This window comes from Cydia fagiglandana, chromosome 1 (assembly GCF_963556715.1).
Source record: "Cydia fagiglandana chromosome 1, ilCydFagi1.1, whole genome shotgun sequence".
Taxonomy (NCBI): domain Eukaryota; kingdom Metazoa; phylum Arthropoda; class Insecta; order Lepidoptera; family Tortricidae; genus Cydia; species Cydia fagiglandana.
In genome coordinates this window covers 27,345,288-27,369,549 of record NC_085932.1, presented here as the reverse complement: position 1 = coordinate 27,369,549, position 24,262 = coordinate 27,345,288, and the positions used below count along the sequence as shown (strand labels likewise).

The 24,262-nt window shown below is 39.1% G+C and overlaps 1 protein-coding gene across 1 annotated transcript in view; it reads left to right on the top strand.

Annotated features, from left to right (window-relative positions):
* The window catches only part of LOC134668396 (katanin p60 ATPase-containing subunit A-like 1), a 52,870-nt gene that overhangs the window by 9,657 nt on the left and 18,951 nt on the right, over positions 1-24,262 (top strand). Inside the window, exon 2 of the mRNA XM_063525882.1 lies at positions 5,127-5,232. Within this exon, the coding sequence (XP_063381952.1) occupies positions 5,127-5,232 (106 nt within the window). The remainder of the gene's footprint in view (positions 1-5,126; positions 5,233-24,262) is intronic.

Genomic DNA, 24,262 nt, shown 5'->3' with positions numbered 1-24,262 from the left:
AAGACAAAAGAGGACCGTATTAAATCGTGCTTATCGGGGATTTTTGTAACGTATTTTCTTAAATAGGATGCTTCGAATTTCATTTAAAACAAACTCCCCCGCCGCAGCTGTCTGTTTGTATGTATGTTCGCGATAAACTCAAAAACTCATGAACGGATTTTCATGCGGTTTTCACCGATCAATAGAGTGATTCTTGAGGAAGGTTTAGGTATATAAATTGTAGCTAAGAGTGTAGATTTGTCGTCTACCTATAGTTGTAGATTAAAAGAGTGAGCGACTCACTATCGGCTCATCAGGCCAATACTTAAGGGGCCCACTGATTAACAGGCCTGTCAGTTGTTCGGAACAGTCAGTTTTGACAGTTCCGAACAACTGACAGGCCGATACCGTCCGGCGGACTGTTAAGCAGTGGGCCCCTTTAGAGGTAACTTGGTACCTTATAAATGGATAGGTATTGAATAGACTCTGGGTAATTAACAGCGTATGACCGCCTCAAAGTCAGCGTTACTCACCATCAGATGGGCAACGTGAGTGCAATTGTGGTCTATCTCATTCAGATGGTCGCCTATTAAATACAAATATCTACTTTAACAGATAAACGAATTACCCAATCACATTTTCCACCTTATCTCCTCAACTAGATTTAATTAACGAGATAGCGTACGTCATAATGAAAAAGCTAATTTATCTCTTTGGTCATACGTCATCATCAACATAAAGTCTAGATTGTATTGGCGGCTTGTCTCTTAGCGTTAATGACTTCCATAAACCGACTTGTAAAGTTGCTATCTTTATGGCGATGTCTAACGATGGCTATTATAACCTGCTACATACAGTCGTCATCAGATATATCGGAGCGGCCGAGATGCTCAAAAATATCTGAACCCGCACTTTAACGCCTTGACAATAGAGGCGTGTTCAGATATTTGTGGGCACCTCGACCGCTCCGATGTATCTGATAGCGACTATACAAGAAAGCTTAGACGGCTTTCACATGACTGGACTGGAAAAGTAAGATAAAGCAAGAATTTTCTTACACTTTAAAAACAAAAATTCTTGGATAAATTCTAAATGAGAGTAATCTTAATAATTTCGAACACTAGTTCATTGTAATTCGAAAACATGAATAACTTCCTAATTAATCCACGACAGCGCCAATTGCATGTTGATAATTAGCTCTAACGATTGTACCTAGAAATATTTAACCTAAATACGTCTATCACGGCATATTTTAGTTTTTCAATAACCCCACGTAACTAGTCTACACTAGTGTGCCATATTTATCCACATTATAATGAATGCTATGTGGAATATTTTTCCAATTTAAAAATATAAATATTAACTGAAATTATGTCATATTATTTAAAACAGAAAAAGTGATCAAAACTTCCAGTGCCCAGAGAACTTTAAAACTATAACGTTGACCGCAGATAAATTACAGGGCTGCTCTCAAAAGTCTCAAAACACCGGTTACTTTTCCGTTTCCGCTAAACCTTCGCCTTGATATTTACTGGAGTATAATTTTATTTCCGCTTATAGTATTGGGGTACTGAACTTCTGATGCCGCGTCATTATTCATATATTCATATCTCATCTCAGTTAAATAAAAGGCAAGCGTAGTATTGCTTGATAAGGTTTTCAGTTCAATTTCCTACATAGTGAAATATGAATCCGATTACTTGCTAATGACATCTTACTTCTATGAATTCAAATAAGAACAGCTAACTTTCCAGCAAGCCCTACCTACATTTCAGAAATACCATGACGTTTTAAATAATGATGCTACTTAGATGAAATTTCAAGCAAGTTAAGCTGGCTCTTGATTAATTCCTTCACATTTCCAGAAACAGAAACTAAACTGCAAAGTTTCACGAGCCGCTATCAAGCCATCGTGAAATCTCCATCATCCATGCCCGCCATAATGAAGCGGCCCGCGACTAAACCCCAGAAACGTGTAATTAAATCGTTACACTTTTACTTGCCGGCGTTTTTAAACGTTGCACGAGTTGTTCGCCATTTGCATATTATCATAATCATGATCACGCGCAGCCGTTTTAATCATCCAGTTTCATCACTGGCTAATCATGTGGAACACGGAACAATTAGATGGTAGAAGGAATGTCTGTAAAAACGTGGCCGATTACCCGGCCATGGGTGTTCCATTTAATGTGATTCCATTTGAAGCTAGAAGGGGAGTGGTGATCTATGATTTAACTGACTTTCAGCGATTTGGGTCATGGGTGGCTGGTTAAGCAGACTGAATAGCAATGCCGTTGATTCTTTTTAACGCGAAAGTAGGCAATAGGCAAGCCTTCTGACGGATTAAGCAAAATATAGGCAAACAAATCTAAATCCTGCGAAGCTTTTACGAGATGTCAAATTTGTGCTACTTTTTTCTCTTTTTCCACATGCTTCTCACAGTGTACTATCCGGAAATCAACTCTTAAGTTCATTCAACATAAATGTCAAACATGCAGTAGGTAAATGAAGATTTCAAGCGAGGACCGGATGGAATTTGGTTGCAACGGGCATCGGAAATCGTATAAATTCTCTTGCGGGTTCTTGTTCTTGGTAAGCGTCTTTGTATCACTCGAGACTTGGTGGAACAATTTGTCATAAGTATGAAGCAGTATAAGTTTGGCAAACGAAGTGACACTGACCTTGACTGACAATTCTTCACAGATTATAAAGACAGGGTGTCCTAAACATGGTGAGCAATATTGTTACAAATTACTTTTTCCAAAGATAAGCTGAATCATAATTATAGAAAATGTACCTTCATAGTTTAAATTAAAGTATCGCAGATGTCACATATCAAGTATATTTGAGCTAACTGGTCCTTAGATTGACCACAAAAGCTGCTATATCTGCTTTAGCTGTATTTTTAATCGTGAAATGATAATTAATTTGTTATACTACGAGTATAACAAATACCTACCTATTACCTATTGTTTAATATTAGTTTGCAGGAGGACACCATAACAACGTTTGCATGCAATTTCGCGGCAATTTTCAGAATTTCAATGCATTGGCTAGACTGTAAACAGCGCGATAACTCAGTATTAGCTCAAAATAGTACCTATGGGAATGGGATTTCAGAAAATTATCCCGCATTGGCTTGGGTAGTATTATACAGATTGCATGGCAATAATGCAAAAACGACAATGGAAAAAGTATCCGTAGGTAATGTAAATTGTAAATATGTAGTTTAGGTATCTCCGATATTAAATCGTACATATGTATATGTATCATCCAAATTCATATCCGCCCATCAGTTAACAAGCTCTCAGGGGATTGCTCATTAGTCAGCTAATTAGCATTTAGCCGGCGAGACGGTGAGACACGTCCCGCTCGCGGCTCGTCCTCATCCGTGCGATATTACCACTAAATTACACACATTTATATGACACGCACCATAAAATCCTTTACTTATGCCGCTAAATTGGCCTCACTTCAGCCTTAATTCGCACGTCGCAGTTGATTATGCGGCGGTAGGCTTTGAGTCGGTTTAGGTCACCTAGTCTAATTCAGTGGCTGGATGGTCGCCAAGCATTTGTTCTTTTGTCGTGCGTCCGTCACAGTCGTTTTGTATTGTCATGCGTGTTACCGTTCGGTTCCCAAGTGTTGATGTCGCGGTCGTTGAACTGTCGATAAATTTTATCGTCACTGTGACGCATTCGGGGTGGCTGCTTTGGTGGTGAACTCACATGTGCATTTTTTTTTAATTGGACACTTGCTTGGAGAAATCATAACTCGCTAAGGATTAAGTGAAAAGTTACGAGTTAGATCTCAGATCCTGCTTCGATATTCATATTACACAACGGATGTAAGATTCGTGTGGGAACATTTTTATTGTTCGCCTTCGAGATCATTGTGTGCTAATAGTTGTGGGAGATCGAATTTCACTTTTGTGGGTGCTTGGTGAAGAAAGAAATTGACGAACCTATTCACCGTCTGGTAATCGAAAAGGTTCCTTTGCTTTGTGCATTGCTAAATATTAATGACGAGAGACCGTTTCTTAGTTAAATATAGTTAAGTTTTATTACCTATTGTACTAACGCTGAATTGTTTCTTGCCTCGCGAGTAAAGTAGGTTAGTTATGAATGAAAACGCGGCTGTCGCACGCTTATTAAATTATGTACGCACCGTGGTCGTGAAATGATTTACAGTTCATTCCGAATTTTGTCACATTGTTGTTAGTAACTGTTAGTTTTACTGAACCTGATAATTTTAAGTAATTCTTCTGAACCTTTGCTATCGACTCTCGATTAGGTTTCACTTTGAGTTTGCCTAACAAGGACGTTTTATTTATGCGAGCGCGGGGAAACTTTCTCCGAATAGCCTTTTATAACAACTAGAATGGACGTCTGTACCGACAATTCACAACTGTACAAATGTCAATTAACTATAGCAGTTTTAAAGGACAACAAAGCCTGGAAATGTTTATTACAATCTCGTTTTAGTTTGTAATAAGTAATAGAACATGCACTTAACACTGTATTAGTACCATCGCCCGCTCTTAACTGTCCATCGGTAGTCCTTATGCCTTTTGTAATAAGGTCCACTGATGGACAGAGTTACGAGTGTTACTGTTTGTACAGTCATCAGCAATAGTATCTTACACAACTAGGGCCGCAAAAATATATGACGCGCTCTTATTGCGCTCCAAATAAGAACGTGTCACATATTTTTGCGGCCCTAGTTGTGTAAGATACTATTGCTGATGACTGTACAACATGTGATCACTAATGTATTTGGTAGGTATTGACTGTGGCGATGTATCCGATACATGTTGGATTAAATCAGTGTTAAACAAACAATTAATGTCTCACCGCGAACTCGTTGTTTATACAGCGTCCAAAGAGACGTAAAAACTATCGGAATTGACTTTTAACTACGTCTAACGTAATCGAAAAAAAATGACAAGTCATCGTTGAAACTGTTTTTTACAGCCTATTTATGTCCTATTGCTGAGCAAAGGCCTCCCTTCCAATATATGTCACGATTCGCTGCACGTAGGTACCTAAGTATGTGAAATTATTTATATATTTTTTTTCTGTTTTCGTAGTATTCGTACACGTTTGTCTGTTTGGGTTGTTTATTAAATTATTGTTTCTGTTGTCCAGGTACAAAAACAGATGGCGCGCGAGTACGAACAGCTAAAGGCGACAGTGGCCACGCTGCAGATGTTCCAGCATGAGGGGGAGAAGGCCATCACGCCTATGACTGGCAGTAAGTCCACACATATTTTAAATTACAGCTAAAATTAAGCCACAAATTAAGATAATGCGTACATATTATTGACACTTTGTCCGTGTCGATATTGAATACCTTGACTGTACACGTCTTATATTTCGTCGTCTGACCGATTCTTAGGGTTCCTTACCCAAAGGGTAAAACAGGACACGGGACCCTATTACTAAGACTCCGCTGTCCGTCCGTCTGTCACCAGGCTGTATCTCACGAACTGTGATAGACAGTGCTAGACGGTTGAAATTTTCACAGATGTATTTCTGTTGCCGCTATAACAACAAATAAGTACTAAAAAGTACGGAACCCTCGCTGGGCGAGTCCGACTCACACTTGTCCGGTTTTTTAGTGTTCCGTACAAAACTTTGTTTACGGAACACTTATGGGATCACTTCGGTCTTGCAAATCAGTTAAATACGTTTTTCTCAGAGACCGTTTGACATAGATACCTAAAATTTGGAACAGTTATAGCAATTACCACCACTCATATTGTGAATAAGTCAAAACTGCTTATTTCTTATTAAAGGGGGAAATTTAGGGGGTTGAGAGGGGTAGGCTGACACTTTTTTCATTTGTAAGAATCGTGTGGGGTACCATTAGAAAGCTTGCAAAAAATTGAGTCGATGGACTGATTTTGACTTCATTTTAGACTGCAATAGTTTCGTCAAAAAATGCATTTAAAGTTGCAAGTTTTCATACAAAAATTTTCACCTCTGTCCTGGCGATTTTCGCGAAAACTATAGCTAACAGGCAGCTGACCAGTCAATACCCAACTTAAAGAAGCATGGAGACGGCGGGAAAATTATCAGCTTAACTTTATCTTTATTAGTTTTTCAACTGCAGCTTGACCTTTGGTTGCTTAGGGCTAGCTAACTGATGCTTACACTGGTCAATTCATATTAGGCGAGAAACATCCTTAGTTAAAACTTTGGCATTGAAATTTATGACTTATGTCTTTGACATAAAGTTTTATTCTGCTTGCTTATTTTTGTGGGATATTTAATTTTATCTTAATAGCCTACTATAAGTATGAGAGAGATCTACAAAATACGACCTTATTATATTGCAAATAAGTTTCAATTTCGAACGGGCTTTCCAAGCAATGGACTAGCATCTCAAAAATCTGAAAAATTCAAATTAAGAATTCCGTTCTTGACTGTCGTTGTGTCTTTTTTTCCACAATAGGACACAGAGTTAGTAAGGCGTATAGAGATAATAAAGTCATTTAATATTTATGAACAGCTTTGGCCTCATGTATAGATTTTATTGAGAGTATCTGATTCGTCGAAACAATATACACAATATTCCTTTTCATTAAGTACCATTACATTTCTGTATTAATTGTATAATTATAATATCTATTAATTATATTCAGTACTTATGTATATTTTTGAACGGATCGGTGAGCAACAAGATTCAGGGCTATAACCGCGAAAATAGAAGTTCGCAAATTGCGGGCATTTTTCTCTGTCACTCTAATTACGCCTTCATTGGAGTAAAAGAGAAAGATCCCCGCAAATTGCGAATTTCGGTTTACGCGGTAGCCCCTCAGTCCTGTTACGAGAAAATAATTTTGGAAGACATTAATAAATAGTACCTATATGACAGTTAAATATCACAGTTTTTTAGAAACAAAGGTAAAATTGACGAAATATTTAAAGTAAGCCGATCTTGTTTTTTAGCAGTTCTAAATAATATTAAAGTCTATATATATGGCATAGAACTAGAAACAAAATCAAATAAAAAATAATAATGAGTTCTAAATTCAAATTGAAGGAGTTATGTTACATTTTAAGGTATTATAGGCCAAGCGCGCACCACGATATAAATTTTTGCGACACGATTTTAGAATCGCGCTGTAATATATCGCAGAAAATTCACTGCGCGCACTGCGATGAAAATGAAAAAGTCGACCAGTCGCTTGTCATGAAACGTGTCTTTAATATGCGATTGCTGTGTATGACTGGTGATCCCCGTCTATTTCCATAATTAAATGGTCAACATCTAGCGTCTCATTTTGAGACTCCATTGGAGGTGCAGGTGCCGAGATGTTGGGGTTTGGAGAGCGAAATGCCGACTGAGGTCCGGCCGGGGTGCGATTTTATTATCATAGTGCGCGCGGGACCATACAACTCCGCATGCTGCAATTCACTTTGCGACAATCGCGTCGCGAACAATTGCGGAAAAATGTGACAAATCACAATTTAAAAATCGCTGCGATTTTTTTGTCGCATATGCGCGCACTAACATATAAACACATACGTTGCATTTCTGCGACAAAATTATCGCAGGACAAAAAATCGTGGTGCGCGCTTGGCCTTACTCTAAATTATTATAATACATCAAGCATTTGCGAGATGCTCGACTTCGGTATTCAAACACAAAGCAATAGTACAAGAATCTAACTAAATGCAAAGGCCGAAGGAGCGATTCGAAGATCCGAAGCGTCCGACAGACGCGCGCCTCCCGTAACTTTTCCAAGTATTTTTAAGTACAAGTGTCTAAGTCGCAAAATCCAAAGGCTGAAGTCGCATTGGGCCGAAAGTCCGAAGCATCCAGGAGGTCAGTTCTAAACACAGGTAATTAATACAAGTGTCTAAATGCGAAGGCCGGAGGCCGAGCTCCGCGTAGGGCCGAAAGCCCGACGCCTGCAAGATGTCAGTGGTTAAACACAGAACTGACAGCCTGGACGCTTCGGGCCTTCGGCCCTACGCGGAGCTCGGCCTTCGGCCTTCGCATTTAGATACTTATACTATTGTTCTGTGTTTAAGTACTAACATCCTGGACGCTTCGGGCCTTCGGCCCTACGCGGAGCTCGGCCTTCGGCTTTCGCATTTAGACACTTGTACTATTGTTCTGTGTTAAAGCACTGACATCCTGGACGCTTCGGGCCTTCGGGCTACGCGGAGGTCGGCCTTTGGCCTTCATATTTAGACACTTGTACTATTGCTCTGTGCCAAAGCGATGACATTTATTTTGCTAAAGCTCGGCCTTCGGCCTTCGCACTTAGACACTTTGTACTATTGTTCTGTGTGTGTAGTTGAATACGGTACCCTAAAAACAGGCAAACAACCTCTGTAAAATGTAACGATGCGAGCGGTACGGCTACCATCAGTTTGGCATTGACATAAACGCTACCGTGGGCGTGAACGTAATTTACTTTCTATGCATCTCGCTCGTACTGACATATTAGTGCGAAAGAGATATACCTATAGGAAGTAAATTACGTTCACGATATCGTTTATGTCAATGCCAAACTGATGGTAGCCGTACGGAACACTAAATGCCTCGAGCTATCTCGGACTTGGCCAAATTTTTTATTCTTGCTCTTGCGCCATTTTCATTATTTTATTAAGTATGTATAAACAAGAAACAAGATCTTTTCACTTAGAACGCTCGTGCTCTATTTTTTGGTTTGAATGAACCCACCTACTCGTATGAGTGTACAAATATGGGTTCAATGTACCTTCACTTCAAATATAACAACATCAATTTTATCTTATCTTGTTAAAGGGAGCCCTTTTTAGGTGCACCCCGACCCACTAGACTCTTTTGTGCGCCCGGTACAAAAACTACCAGAATGAAGTCACGTTTTAAGTGCTCCCATATAACTGTACTGTAACCACAATTATGGAGGTTAGATGTTGCATTCACTGCATCTCTCCGCTGTTTGGTCGCCGCTTCTCGGTGTTTTGTTTCCATCCACACAAATGAAGCGTGCAATTAGGTGTCGTGTCACTTGTATCCCGATGCGCTTCATATACATAATAAAAATGTGTCGTGATATCCGTGCTGACCACATTTTTCAGTCATCGTTTTACATTTTTTAGAACGATTTATTTGCTAAATACGTCACGATCACGACTGAGATTTGAACCCATAAACAGATGAAAAGTTTAGTCAGTATAGTCACCCAGTAACCCTTGTATATCGATGGAACTCGGAACTAGCTTACCTCATCTCTCTCATCAGGCGGCCAGTGAACCCCTTTGCTTAACAATAACTTATACAGAATTGGAATCACATTAAAATGCAAGAGAGTAATGTAATGATCTAGCACAGAACAAACGCAACCTTATCTGTCTGTGTTTGGTCCGTTTTGTAATCAATTTGCGCAATTTGATTTAATCTCGTAACACAATCCGTATTGTAAACCACATCTTGGTGGCAAACACGCGAATCACTGGGCAAGGGCATGACGGTGGGAAAAAAGAAACGCCGAAAACTTTAATTTAAGTAAAACACTTAAAGGGGCCCACTGATTAACAGTCCGCCGGACGGTATCGGCCTGTCAGTTGTTCGGAACTGTCATAATTTTGTTCTAACTGACAGGCCAATACCGTCAGGCGGACTGTTAATCAGTGGGCCCCTTTAAAATAAACTGCAATAACAACTTGCGGTACTGAAATATGTATTTCAATAATACGAGTACGAGAGATGAACCCTGCGTCATATCATATGCCGTGTCCGTGTAAGTAATGTAATAGTAACCTGAGTTGCAAGAAAATAAAGATAAACCTGCCTGCAATTTAGGATAGTTGCCTTGATATTGTACAACTGTCTAGACCATTTTAAGGCATTTTGGAGGTCTTGAAGCCATTTTAGGTGTCATTAGCATACTAAAGTTTCATTTAGTATGAAAACTGAAATATTCAAACCATGAACACAATAAAAGAAGCAATTTTTCAGACGGTACCGGACGTGACGCGCAAAAGTCACTCCACTTATGCAAATGTAGTTCCACTCATTACGAATATTTGCCAACTAAACAATCATGTATTATAATAAATGTGCATGTATTTGTCCCAAATAGTTTCGAACTGGAACACGCGGTTTTGCTGCTCTAATATTCCATATTCCCTCCCCTGCTACGTTCGCCCTAGTTTATAAGGAAATACGTCATTGAGTTTGCGTAGGTGGTCTGATTATAGGCTTCACGCCTCTACCATTAATTAGAAACTTTGTTTTAAGTATGTTTTCATCGCTGATACCTAGCGCATCAGGATAGTAAATTAAAAACGAATTAAATTGAGTCTTTGGTAAATAAATCATTAATCTATATTTCTGCCGCTCCACCAAACAAAATCCAGGATGTGTAAGAAACAAAACATTCTCAATCAAAAGCCACTAAATAAAAATACAAATCTAAATCGGTTCCGTTTGTATTAGAAGATACACGGACACTTATGTTAAATTTATTAAACCGCATCTTGCGTCCGGTGTTAAAAATAAAATATAAGATTTATTTCTTCCAAATTCATGTTCGTTCAAACGCAACTAAAATATCCAAGTAATCCCATGAAATGCCTGTCATCCGCGTGACTGAAAACCTCAATGAAAATGAATTTCCGGCTTTTGCCATTCACCGCCCGCTCGGCTGGCTGCGGTTCTTATGGAAATTGAATTAACCATAGCTAATTATCCATGCACGATTCCGACAGGCTAATAGTTCCGTTTGCATTCAGTGCATAAGGACTTATAACGTTATGGTAATAGTGTCTTATTTATGCATTGGAGTTATAAACGGCTGCATAAGTTCTGGCACAGGCATCGAATGCAAGCAAGTAATAGAGGCAGGCAAGAAAGGTGAATATTTTTTATATTTGCAAACGGCGAATACTACATAATGTGTAGTCAGTCTGCTTACTGCTAATTGACTCTAATGTATGGTTATTGAAAACAGTACCAATGTGATAGTTTCGTTTGTAAGCTCCTAGCTCATATTATTTGTCATTACAAACGCGAATAAAATGAGAATCGAGAAAATACTTTCGAGTGCTCACCCTAAACCTGTGACCAGTGAGTGGTGTGTCGCCAAAAATCCATAGGCAAGATTTACCCTATTGTGAAGCTCATTGAAATGTAGTTGGTTCTATAAACGGCTAATATGCTCACCTTATTACAGCAACAAAATGTGAAGCTGTTTTACGTACTTACCTCCGTAACCTGGGCAAGTCTCATTCGTTATCTGCTCATAATTAAGTTCGTCCCACGCCTAACCTGGCAAGATTACGACATAGTTATGCAAATATTCAGCGTCCGAAACTGCGTCGTTTGATGTGTTTAGCGCCGTTGGCCTCACGATCACTATACTGTCTCTAAATCAATCCGTTCGTGATAGGAATGGGAATAGGCTGCCTAGGCTAAAGTCATGTCACATAGTTATTGAACGTATGAGAGCGTAAATACATATGGTAAATAATTACATTTAATAACTCCTATCGACCTATAAGATAACGTTTTCAAGACTAGTGTTGGCTGGACAAAAAAGTGGATTACCTTGGGCAAAGGAAACTGATGAGAGTTTTTAGGGTTCCGTACCCAAAGGGTAAAACGGGACCCTATTACTAAGACTTCGCTGTCCGTCCGTCCGTCCGTCCGTCCGTCCGTCCGTCCGTCTGTCCGTCTGTCTGTCACCAGGCTGTATCTCACGAATCGTGATAGCTAGACAGTTGAAATTTTCACAGATGATGTATTTCTGTTGCCGCTATAACAACAAATACTGAAAACAGAATAAAATAAAGATTTAAATGGGGCTCCCATACAACAAACGTGATTTTTGACCAAAAGTTAAGCAACGTCGGGAGGGGTCAGTACTTGGATGGATGACCGTTTTTTATTTTGCTTTTTTTTTTGCATTATGGTACGGAACCCTTCGTGCGCGAGTCCGACTCGCACTTGCCCGGTTTTATTTGCTCACAATCACACAGTGCCAGGCTGGGCTCAGGGCTGTCAACGCTGTTCATAAGACATCGATATGCACAGCCATACTAGTTAAGAGTTAAGACCTTACACACTTTGACCTTATACTACACTAAGTTCTCTGTAAGTACTCCCTATAATGGGTTAAGTGAGCTGTCAGCTTGCCCTGCCGAACTGTATAACCACACTTCTTACTTCACACTATTAGTATCGCAACTTGTGTGCAAACGTCGAAATGTCAATCAAAAATGTCCTGTTGATATTTGGTATTTGGCCAGGTTCTGAGACATTCAGACTTCAGTATTCGGCCTCATCCTAAAGATTAAAGAACCTGAGGATAACCGAATATTCAGTGTTAGCTAAAATCATTATCTTGCTTTTAAATTTCAACACACCAAAAGCACTTTGTCAAAATAAGTCTCATTTGTAATGCGAAGGTACTTAGCGGCGACGGAAACTTATCGACACGATATCGTGCAACGTGACAAGATGTATTTAAAACTAAATGCTGATCGTGCTTCGATCGCGCTCGTGAGCTGACTGAAATGCATATACATATATGGATTGTGCGCGACCACCGCAGTTGACATGTGCATCATGGGTTGTTTGAAGTAATACCTTAGTGCTTAGAATAATAACACAAAGAGGCCTAGTACCACCGACGATACAGTCAACCATTCGTAAACTTCATTTCTGCTTATTTTTTTAGTTGTCATTGATAAGACTTACCTTCAATCTGAAACTACTCCCAAGTATTTCAAGCTCTATAAATCTAGGAGATTCATAATAGCCGCGAAATTTGTACGAAACTGTCAAAATTAACTTGCCTATAATTTATCCGCGTTAGCTTTCGTGAATTAACTTACCTATATATCAATGCTTGCACAAAATTCCCAATAGATGGAACAGTCAACTTCGAAGAATACCTAACACGCGACAAATTTTAAAATAACTATTTTTTTGGAAAATCCTTGAATTGTGCACGCAATCGAATGGTCGTAGCGACTTTGACTTACCATATTGTTATAGAAGATGACTCTAACATGTCAACATTGTAAAATGATGTCCTTTTTATCATTTCGAGTTAAAAGGAACTTTAAAACTTAGATAACATAAGGTTCACATTTTCTTTTAAAAGTGACAAGTGTCATTTTTCTACTAAAGCTCTGAAAACCGATTGAAGCTATCGAATGGAACGAATATAGACAAAACCAATTAAGTCTTCGCCTTTAAAGATCGTACGCACGTCATTCAGGTGGGCCATTCTATCGTTTAAACAACACGGCATTGTTCTTTGGAATTGGACAATAAGCAAGCCCATTCCGAACCCGAACAGACCGGTACCGAAGACTGGGGGGGCATTTGGAAATGGTATATAAAAGTAGCAGTAGGTAAAAATTTAGAACAGACAGCACATTTCATAGCCCCTACAGGAGGCTTGGATACCTCCTTAATGTACTCAAAATAATCCAAGGAAACTAGCCAATCGGCATCTTCTGTTCCGTGCCACAGGAGAAGGATATCGCCGCGCTGAAAACAATTAAGAGTGCTATTACATTTCGGGGTTGAGCGAGTTTAGGTATTTTACGCGCTGCGGCAGGCCGTGCGAGCTCAGTATTCCGATCCCTTCTACCACACTCGCACTACGATGATGGATTAAACATTTTTGATCCTTCGCGAAGCATATTGAAATCAACCATAACAACACTAACTGTACTTAACTTATAAAGTCCTAAAACTGTTATTTGGTAAGTACGAAAATACTAAATGCAGTGCAAATGTACATAGGGGCTGTTCATAAATTACGTCATCTATTTTTGACCCCCCCATCCCTCAAATCATCCAAAAATCATGCTTCGGATGACTCTGTTTCCTCCTACGTCATGCTACCATCATCCGATGTCCAGACCCCCCCCCCCCCCTCCTCCCATTTGAAACGACGTAATTTATGAATAGCCCCATACTCGTACTTATGAACGTATATTACTCGAAAGAAATTATAGGTACTCGCTTATTTAGAAGAAACAAGTTACAAGAAACTGAAGATACACAGGGTCTGATGATGGAGCTGGAAGGTGGCCACGGGTACCAGTCTATCATGTAACTAAACCACTTCGTGTTTGGGCTCGTTTGATTCGTCTCAACAAGATATTTGACACTGAAGATAGACAGGGTCTGATGATGGAGTTGGAAGGAGGCCACGGGTACCAGTCTCTCATGTAACTAAACAATTTCGTGTTTGGGCTCGTTTGATTCGTCTCAACAAGATCTTTGACACAAGACAGTACTCAGGGTCTGATGATGGAGCTGGAAGGTGGTCACCATTACCAATCAATCATACAACTAAACCACGTCGTGTTTAGGCTCGTTTTATTCATCTCAACAAGATCTTTGACACTAGGTGATACTCAGAGTCTGATGATGGAGCTGGAAGTTGGTTACCGGTACCAATCAACCATGCAACTAAACCACTTCATGTTTAGGCTCGTTTGACTAGTCTCAACAAGATCTTTGACACTAGGTGATACTCAGAGTCTGATGATGGAGCCGGAAGGTGGTCACCGGTACCAATCAACCATGCAACTAAACCACTTCATGTTTAGGCTCGTTTGATTAGTCTCAACAAGATCTTTGACACTAGGTGATACTCAGAGTCTGATGATGGAGTTGGAAGGTGGTCACCGGTACCAATCAACCATGCAACTAAACCACTTCGTGTTTAGGCTCGTTTGATTCGTCTCAACAAGATCTTTGACACTGGGTGATAAACCAAACACGAAGCCCAAACACGAAGTGGTTCAGTTATGTGATAGACTGGTACCCGTCGCCACCTTCGAGCTCCATCATCAGACCCTGAGTAGTATCTTGTGTCAAAGATCTTGTTGCGACGAATCAAACGAGCCCAAACACGAAGTGGTTCAGTTACATGGTAGACTGGTACCCGTGGCCACAGTCCAGCTCCATCATCAGACCCTGAGTACTAACTTGTGTCCAAGGTCTTGTTGAGACGAATCAAACAAGCCCAAACATGAAGTGGTTCAGTTACATGATAGCAGTGTTGGCAAAACATCAATTCGAATTGACGATTGACGATTGAGAATTGACCGATCAATTCGAATTGACGATTGACGAAACTAATTCTAAATCTACTGATTGAAGATTGACGATTACTAATCGTTAATTCGAATTGATCGGTCAATCCTCAATCGTCAATTCGGATTGACGATTACTTTGTATGTACCTACCTAATGTCCTTTTTATTTAGGCCATTTTTGTGAAACTGACCAAATGCGTTCAAAAGCGGTGTCTGAGTTTACCAAAGGTTCCGAAAGATGTTTCCGACGGCTATATGAAGGATGTCCTTTTTGGAACATTTTCGGGACTTTCCTTGAAATTAACCGATAGCGTTCAAAATCGATATCTGAGGTGCCCAAAGGTTTCGAAACTTGTTTCCGAGGGAAATATTGAGAGATGTCCTTTTTTGGGACATTTCTAGAAATTACCCGATTGCGTTTAAAATCGATATCTGAGGTAAACAGAGGTTTCTAACCATTTTTTCAACTGCAATATTGAAAGGTGTCCTGTTTTGGCACATTTTAGTGACATTCTTTGAAAGTGACTGATTGCATTCAAAATCGATATCTTGTCGCGTTCTTGAGCGTTCAAACCTACTAGATGTCCCGCTAAGGATGGGAAATTATAAATGAGTAGGCAGAAAAACGGTACAAAATAATTATTTATTGCTATAACCAGCTCAGGTGGTAAAAACGGGTAAATGTCGTGGTTCGCGCTAATACTTTATAACGATCGGATTCCGCTAGTCGTTTGCAGCCGAAGTACTCCCCTGACGGTGCCGAGGTGGTAGGCGCTGGTGTTTCCGTCCGGCGCTGAGTTCAGCGCAGCTTCGAACTGCGTGGCGCTGAGTCGGGGAAAGGGCCAGAAGCACGCCAGTAGCAAAACGGCAAGCGGGCGGCAAGCAGGAAGCCAACAAGTCACTCTGGACTTTGGACCCTGGAACGCGCCATCAGACAATGCGTTAGAAACGGTCCATAAGCCTTTTGTGAACACCAACGGCAAGCGGGAAAGCACTATGGTAGTTGTGTTGCCGTGGAAGTTCACAATTCAGATACGGAGATTACAAAAAGGCGAAGTAATTTAAAGAAAGAAAGAAATTTAAATGCAATTATATTTTTAATACAAAATGGAGGGTCGGTTAACATTTGGCCGTGATGACTATGAACAAAACTATAGTGATGAAGTTATAAATCTGTAGTTAAATGGCAATTACTAAGAAATGGTTGTGATTTCGATATGCAAGTTAAAATTCCAAAGCAATAAAATAGCACTACAACATTCTAAGCAAGTAGCATATAAAATGTATCCACTTACCCAATTCGGGGTACACTTAAAAACATAATTAAACACCACAGTGATTTTATAATGGTTGAGGAACACGTAGGGACGAAGTTAAAATTCGATTACGGTTTCTATATTTGATCCGTAGCAGAGATCGATAATTAAGCGAGGATTGATGCGTTAATTCCAATTGATTCAATCGGATTGACGCGTCAATCAGAATTAAATCAATTCGAATTGATCAATTCGGATTGATCAATTCGGATTGACGCGTCAATTCGATTGATCAATCCGGATTGATTTAGTTCAGATTGATGCCAACACTGCATGATAGACGGGTACCCGTCGCCACCTTCCGGCTCCATCATCAGACCCTGAGTACTATCTTAAGTCAAAGATCTTGTTGAGCCGAATCAAACGAGCCCAAACACGAAGTGGTTTAGTTGCATGGTTGATTGGTACCGGTGACCACCTTCCGGCTCCATCATCAGACCCTGAGTACTATTTTGTGTCAAAGATCTTGTTAAGACGAATAAAACGAGCCTAAACACGAAGGGGTTTAGTTGCATGGTTGATTGGTACCGGTGACCACCTTCCGGCTCCATCATCAGACCCTGAGTACTATCTTGTGTCAAAGATCTTGTTGAGACAAATCAAACGAGCCCAAACACGAAGTGATTTGGTTGCATGGTTGATTGGTACCGTTGACCACCTTCCGGCTCCATCATCAGACCCTGAGTACTATCTTGTGTCAAAGATCTTGTTGAGACGAATAAAACGAGCCTAAACACGAAGTGGTTTAGTTGCATGGTTGACTGGTACTGGTGACCACCTTCCAGCTCCATCATCAGACCCTGAGTACTATCTTAAGTCAAAGATCTTGTTGAGCCGAATCAAACGTGCCCAAACACGAAGTGGTTTAGTTGCATGGTTGATTGGTACCGGTGACCACCTTCCGGCTCCATCATCAGACCCTGAGTACTATCTTGAGTCAAATAAATACATATAGAATGTCAGGTCGTTTCAAATATTTTTAATCCTGTCCGGTAGTTTATTAAACTGTACCATTATAAATTATAATACTATAAAAACAGTGCTAGGATCAAAGTCTCTCGTTGCGGTTTACACGCACACAGTATAGCGTTTTACACGGCGCCCGCCGCACACAATGATAAAAAATCTCGTCGTCGCCGTTGAAAATGTGCGGAGCCGACCGACACACGTCCTGCCTGTACAAGCTCTGCCGCGGCACTGAGCTGGCGAGCGCGCGTCATCGGTAATATAGAGTAGTTTTCAAAAAATTGCCAAAAAATTATAGTAGAATTTCATAAACACTAATGTATACCAACAGTATAAGCAAACGTTGCAGATTGCTTGAGTATGAAAATGACTTCGATATTAAGTAGATTTTCGTAGAAATTGACACTTGTTTCGGAGAGAAAATTGAGTTCGTTTTACTTTGATTTTCTCTTTCTCAAAGATATGTAGAAAAAATATCGTTTGATATGCCGAAAGTACAGGGTATTAGTAATACAAAATAGCCAGGTTTAGCAGAGTAAACTTCTCAACATTTCCAAATAAGAGCTTGCCGTTCAGTGCTTCACGGGGTTTTTCGGAAACGACCATCAGAAAAAAATTCATTACTAATTTAATAAGTCCTTTTTCTAATATTTACAACGATATTTAAAAAGATAAGAAGACGCTTTTACTGGAACGAGTACTCATTGTTTCTAATAATGAGCACAAAGTCCTGAATTTCGTCGACTAGTATCATCAATTTTGCATTATTTCGACTTTTCTTGTAAGAGCGCTCTTAAGAGGAGAAGGAAGTATAATCTCCCTTTTGGTTTGCATTGTGAGTAAGGATTGTCAAAGTGCTATGATTGGTAACGGCCTGCTTAGTAAATTACTGTAAGGTAATTGCCTTTCAATATACACCCTCGTTGGCGACGATTGAAGGGTTAAATGTGCTGTCTAACACGATACTCCCACCCTTCGCAACATATAAGTAACTTCCTATCATATTATGACGACTACGAGCGGTCGGGTTGAGCTGGAGCGAGGCCAGAGCGGTCGCTGAAGATAGGAAGGCGTGGCGCGAGCTTGTGAAGGCCCTTTGCACCTCTGGGGTGCCTTAGGACAACAACAACAACATATTATGTTCATGCAGGGTTCATCGTCGCCTTCTCATCAACAAGAACACAATAGCGTCCAAGATTGGCCCCGGCCCTAGGTTGAAATGTTAATCGACTTTGACCTTCGATTGGGCGCGCGTAATGGGCGCATTATGTCAACCGCGGTAACAATGGACGGACAGGAAGGGAAAGGTTTGTCGTCTGCCTATTTAAGGTGAGCAGGGCTGCCTTGCCACTGTACATAGACACCTAGTTCCAGGGTATACTACAAAAAAAAAGAGTTTTCTAGGAGAGAGTTCAGCAATCATCATTTGGAGTATCAAAAGCCTCTTAGGCTATTATAGTTTGTAAATTTTCCACTAAGTCACCTACAATAAAGTGTTAACCCTTTTCCAGGCCTAACCAAACTACAAGATTTTTCCAAAAAATGCAAATGTATTAAAATGTATGCAGCTTTGATAATTCGTGTAATGATAAGTAACTTTTCCCGAAAGACCAATCGAATATGAAGTTATGAACCTTAAATCGGATTCCTAAGGTTGAAATTCTATTGGCGAGTATGTGGTCGCTACATGCTCTAAGCCTGGTAAAGGGTTAAATTATGTATTGATTTCCAAGCACGTCTTATATGTGCTTCAGTAATAATAATGATTGTAATACCACTAATTGCCTATATCCTATACTAGCGACCAGCCGCCCCGGCTTCGCATGGGTTAACAAATTATACACCAACCGTCCTCAAGAATCACTATTGACAGGTGAAAACCGCATAAAAATCCGTTCAGTAGTTTATGAGTTTATCGCTAACAAACAAACAAACACACAAACAGACAGACGCGGCGAGGGACTTTGTTTTATAAGGTGTAGTGATGTATCATCATCATCTCAGCCATAAGACGTCCACTGCTGAACATAGGCCTCCCCTTTGGACCTCCATACGTGCGTGTAGTGATGTATACTATGTATTAAATGTTCGGTGTTTGGTCATATAGCAATCAACGAAAATCGCTACTAATTCTATGACAATTCTTTAGATAGGCGATCTGTCCAATCAACCCGTTTTCCATTATCCACGAGCGACTATTATTCGATTGGAATTCGAATACGTACAAATCACACCCCTGCACTGCCTGTTTAGTCCATGGGCCAGCTGGTCAAATTTTTGAAAATGGTATAAATTGGGGGTACCAAGTTTCCTTTTCACAGTAGTTAGATAGGCTTATTATGATGTTAAAAAACCATGATTGCCATCTCAAAATGGTAGCTAACAAAAATGGCCGCCAATCCAAGATGGCGGATATTGAGTTTAAAAAATCAACCGTAACTCGAGAAGTATTCGTCCGATTTCATTGCAATTTTTTTTAAACAAAAGCTCTAAATGTGAGCTTAAAATCATGTTCATATATTATATCGATAAAGTCAACCGTTAATTAGTAATTAAAGAAATATTGTAAATTTTCTTATTTTTTTGTGATACTTTTTTTTTTAAATTGAGTTTTTACAAAATATCTTGTACATTACAAAAAAGTTTTAAATGAGGCAAAATAGTGTATTAAATTAACTTTAATTTGACGCACAATTTGTATGGGACTGATGACTGAAACACATGGAAACATGAATTTAATTTTACTTCTGTTTAAATTCACCGTTGACTAAATAACTGCGTACAGAACAACAAGCGTCAGATGAAGTTGTAGAGTACAAAAATGATATTTTTAGTATAATTTAATAATTTATAATAATAGTAGCAGGGCTCGGAAACCGTTTTATTTTTCAAACCGGTTTCGTTCATAAACCCGGGAACGAAAAGGATTTCGTTTCGGTTACCAGTTAAAAAACTGTTCTATTGAGATACCGTTGATATGCGTTCGCCTTTCGTTTTTGTGGAACTAAATTAACCGATTAAATTGAAAATGTCGAAGTAAGATAGGTAGAAAATCTCTTTCACAATATGACAACGAGGTTAACTGAGAGTCTCCGAAAGCCGACAGTAACCGTAACCGGTGTTATATCGTTCCCCGCGAACCATAAAATTCCGTTCCCCTTCTTACCAGTCAGAAGTAATTTTGTAGTTTGCGTTCCATGATGAATGATATAATGAGGTTTTAAAACGATATTAACAGGTATTTTGATACCGCCTACGGAACCTGAATAGTAGTATGATAGTAATATTGGTTTTGATTTGTTCCAAGTAAAAACTGGTATTCGGTATAAATAGAAATGTCTTCAGTGAAAATGTGTTCGGCTATAAATAAAGTGAACTAGATATGTGTAAAATATGTGGCGAGATAGGCCCTAAATGACGGACAATCTTGGGCATTGTTATTTAATGCAGCATTAATAAGGAGTTTTGAGGATATTACTAACCGACGTGATATACCGGATGAATTGTTAGGTATACACTGTGAAATATCACTGCCAATATAGAGTCCATTTCACCAATATCACGTCTTTAATAAAATTACAGACAAAAAGACTCCCTACGCTCGTGGTTCGAAAAATGGAATCTTGAGCGTAGCGAGGTTTTCACCACACCAACACGAGGAAAATACTAACTGTAAAATATCAAACAAAATCAAAGCGATTCGATTCAAAATGAATGTTATAAAATCTTTATCATTCAAAATCATCATTTAAAAGTCAATTTTACCAGCAAACATAAGAAAACAACTCAAAATTTGCATTTGATTATTTTGTCTCACATGTGAATAAAATGCAACTATCTTATCAGCTTTGGAACAATCAAGAGAGTCTTTATCAGCTAGTGTGGTGATGATATTGTAACTGAAGAAACATGTTATCATAAACCCAAGAGTCTTCTTCTTCCTCGCGTTATCCCGGCATTTTGCCACGGCTCATAGGGGCCTGGGGTCCGCTTGACAACTAATAAACCCAAGAGTAAAATCTCAAAATTCTGTATTTACTTGCGAAACGTATTTCTTACTTAATAGAGGATGTCGTTAGCGTAACAGATTCTTCAAAGATATTTTCTTAAATATAACTTAAGTAAAGAGTTTTCATCCGGTACATATACCTATATCACGTCGTTTAGTAATAGACTCTAGTGGACTCTAGACTGGTATACAATGGTGTCCAAGCTCTGAACCAGTTTGGAAGGCAAAACAGAGTGCAACTGGTATGGATGCCAGGGCACGAGGGATTCATAGGCAATGAAAATGCAGATGAACTTGCCAGAGCTGGATCTGTAAGTAACCTTATAGGTCCGGAACGATTTGTGGGGCTCTCACAGGGAACCATCATAACGCTAAAGACCATCTAAGATCAAACATCGGGAAGAATGGGACAGTCTGACGGGTCTAAAGCACGCAAAGCTCTTTATGCAAGGAGTAGACTCCGGTTGGAGCAAAAAGCTTTGGAAGCTTAGCAAAAGACAACTCCAAATCATAACAAGGGTGTTTACAGGCCATTACGGCGTCAAAGGAATTCTGGCCAAGATGGGACACTCTGACAACACCGATTGGCGTATGTGTGGCGAAGAGAGACAGTAAAACACCTAATTTGTGAATGTTACGCCCTCGCCAGACAAAGAATGAAGGACTTTGGAGCAGGATATCTTGAACCAAGGGACTTTAAAACGCTAACCAGGAGCTCCATCATCCGGCACATGGATATGGTGGGAAAAGCTCTTGAATAGTTGACGGATCTTTTCTAGGGGGTAATTACGCAAAAGATCCCTATGGATCGAAGTGTATCCAAACAAGGGCCCCCGAAAACAATAAGATAAGAATAGACTCAAAATTCCTTATTAATGCTGCATTAAAATTGAATAATGCCTACTGTCCACCTTTTTGGGGGTGTACTTTACAAAATCGTCCTATTTCGCTACATATTATACAAATATCTAGTTAACTTCATAATAGCCGAAAAGATTTTCACTGAATAACTAGTTTTTAGCTAATTAATGTTACTAACGGTTAAACGCGATTAAATTTTTATTTTTTACCTTTTTCCGACGTTTCAATGAATAATGAAATTTAATCGCGTTAGATCTGTTAGTAACATTAATTATGTGTACAAAACGCAAGATTTTAACATAGTTTTTACTTGTAACAAATAAAACTAATAATACTATCATTCTAATATTATTATAATCAATTGCTAAAGTTATTAAAATATACTAAAAACATGATTTCTGTACAATACAACATCTATCCGAAGCTTTTTGTTTTGTACGTAGTGATTTAGTCAACGGTGAATTTCAACGGAAGTAAAACCAAATTCATTTTTCCATGTGTTTTCAGTCATCAGTCCCATACAAATTGTAAAGGTTGAACACTCCAAAACTTGGGCATTTATTTATACGTATAATTTAATTTTTCCATATTATATAAACTTTTTAGTAATATATTTATAAACTCCATAGTATGATGAATAAAAAATATTATGACAGCATGTCACTTCGATCATTCGTTTTCACGATGGCGAGCCTTGAACTTCAGCAGCGTGAAACGATTTTGCTCAAACACGCAGAAAATCCCCTTCTAAGCTACAGAGGACTAGCAAAGTTATTGAAATACCCGCAATCCACTGTTTGTTCTGTTTTAAAAAAGTTCCGAGAACGATTTACTATAGATCGGAAGTCAGGTTCTGGCGGAAAACAAGGCGTAAGACATAAAAAAAAAGAAGCCAAGGTTTTACAGCTTTTTAAGACAAATCCGAAGATCTCATCACGCGATGTCGCCAAAAAAGTGCAAATGTCACAATCTTTTGTGCAAAAAGTAAAGAAGAGAGCTGGATTAAGGTCTTACAAAGCTCAAGCTGCACCAGACCGCAATGCTCAGCAAAATTTGACGGCCAAACGAAGGGCAAGAAAGCTATACGACAATTTCTTAACAAAATTTAAATGCATCGTGTTGGACGACGAAACGTATATAAAAGCTGACTTCAAACAGATACCAGGCCAGGAGTTTTATACTAGTACGAGTCGCAAAGACGCTCCTGAGGACTGTAAGTTAAAAAAGAGGTCCAAGTTTCCAAAGAAGTACTTGCTCTGGCAAGCTATTTGCAGCTGCGGTAAAAAAAGTCGATCATTTATCACTACGGGCACTGTAAACAGCGAAATTTACAAGAAAGAATGTTTGGAGAAGCGACTATTACCCTTTCTGAAAAATCATACTTCGCAAGTTCCATTGTTTTGGCCCGATTTAGCAAGCTGCCACTATGCCAAAGCTGTGTTAGACTGGTACAAACAGAATGGTGTTGCTGTGGTACCTAAAAACAGCAATCCTCCTAATTGCCCTGAACTTAGGCCTGTCGAGCAATATTGGTCCATAATGAAAGGGATATTAAAAAAGAAGGGCGGGCAAATCAATTCTGTGGCTGATTTGCAAAAAACATGGAGTTGGGCTGGTAAAAAGTACCCTAACAATGCCGTGCAAGCATTGATGAGCAGCATTCGACGCAATGTGAGGGCAATGGCGTATTCAAGCCATAATTAAATACACATTTGTATGATCATAGATGTATGATAGTCATGTAAGCTAATCTAATAAAAAGTTTTTTCAATATTGTACTTGATTATGTTTTATTGACTACTTTATATGCCCACGTTTTGGGGTGTTCAACCTTTACGTCAAATTAAAGTTAATTTAATACACTATTTTGCCTCATTTAAAACTTTTTTGTAATGTACGAGATGTTTTGTAAAAACTTAATTTAAAAAAAAGTATCACAAAAAAATGAGTTTTTTTTCAATATTTCTTTAATTACTACTTAATGGTTGACTTTATCGATATAATATATAAACATAATTTTAAGCTCACTTATAGAGCTTTGATAAAAAAAACAGCAACGAAATC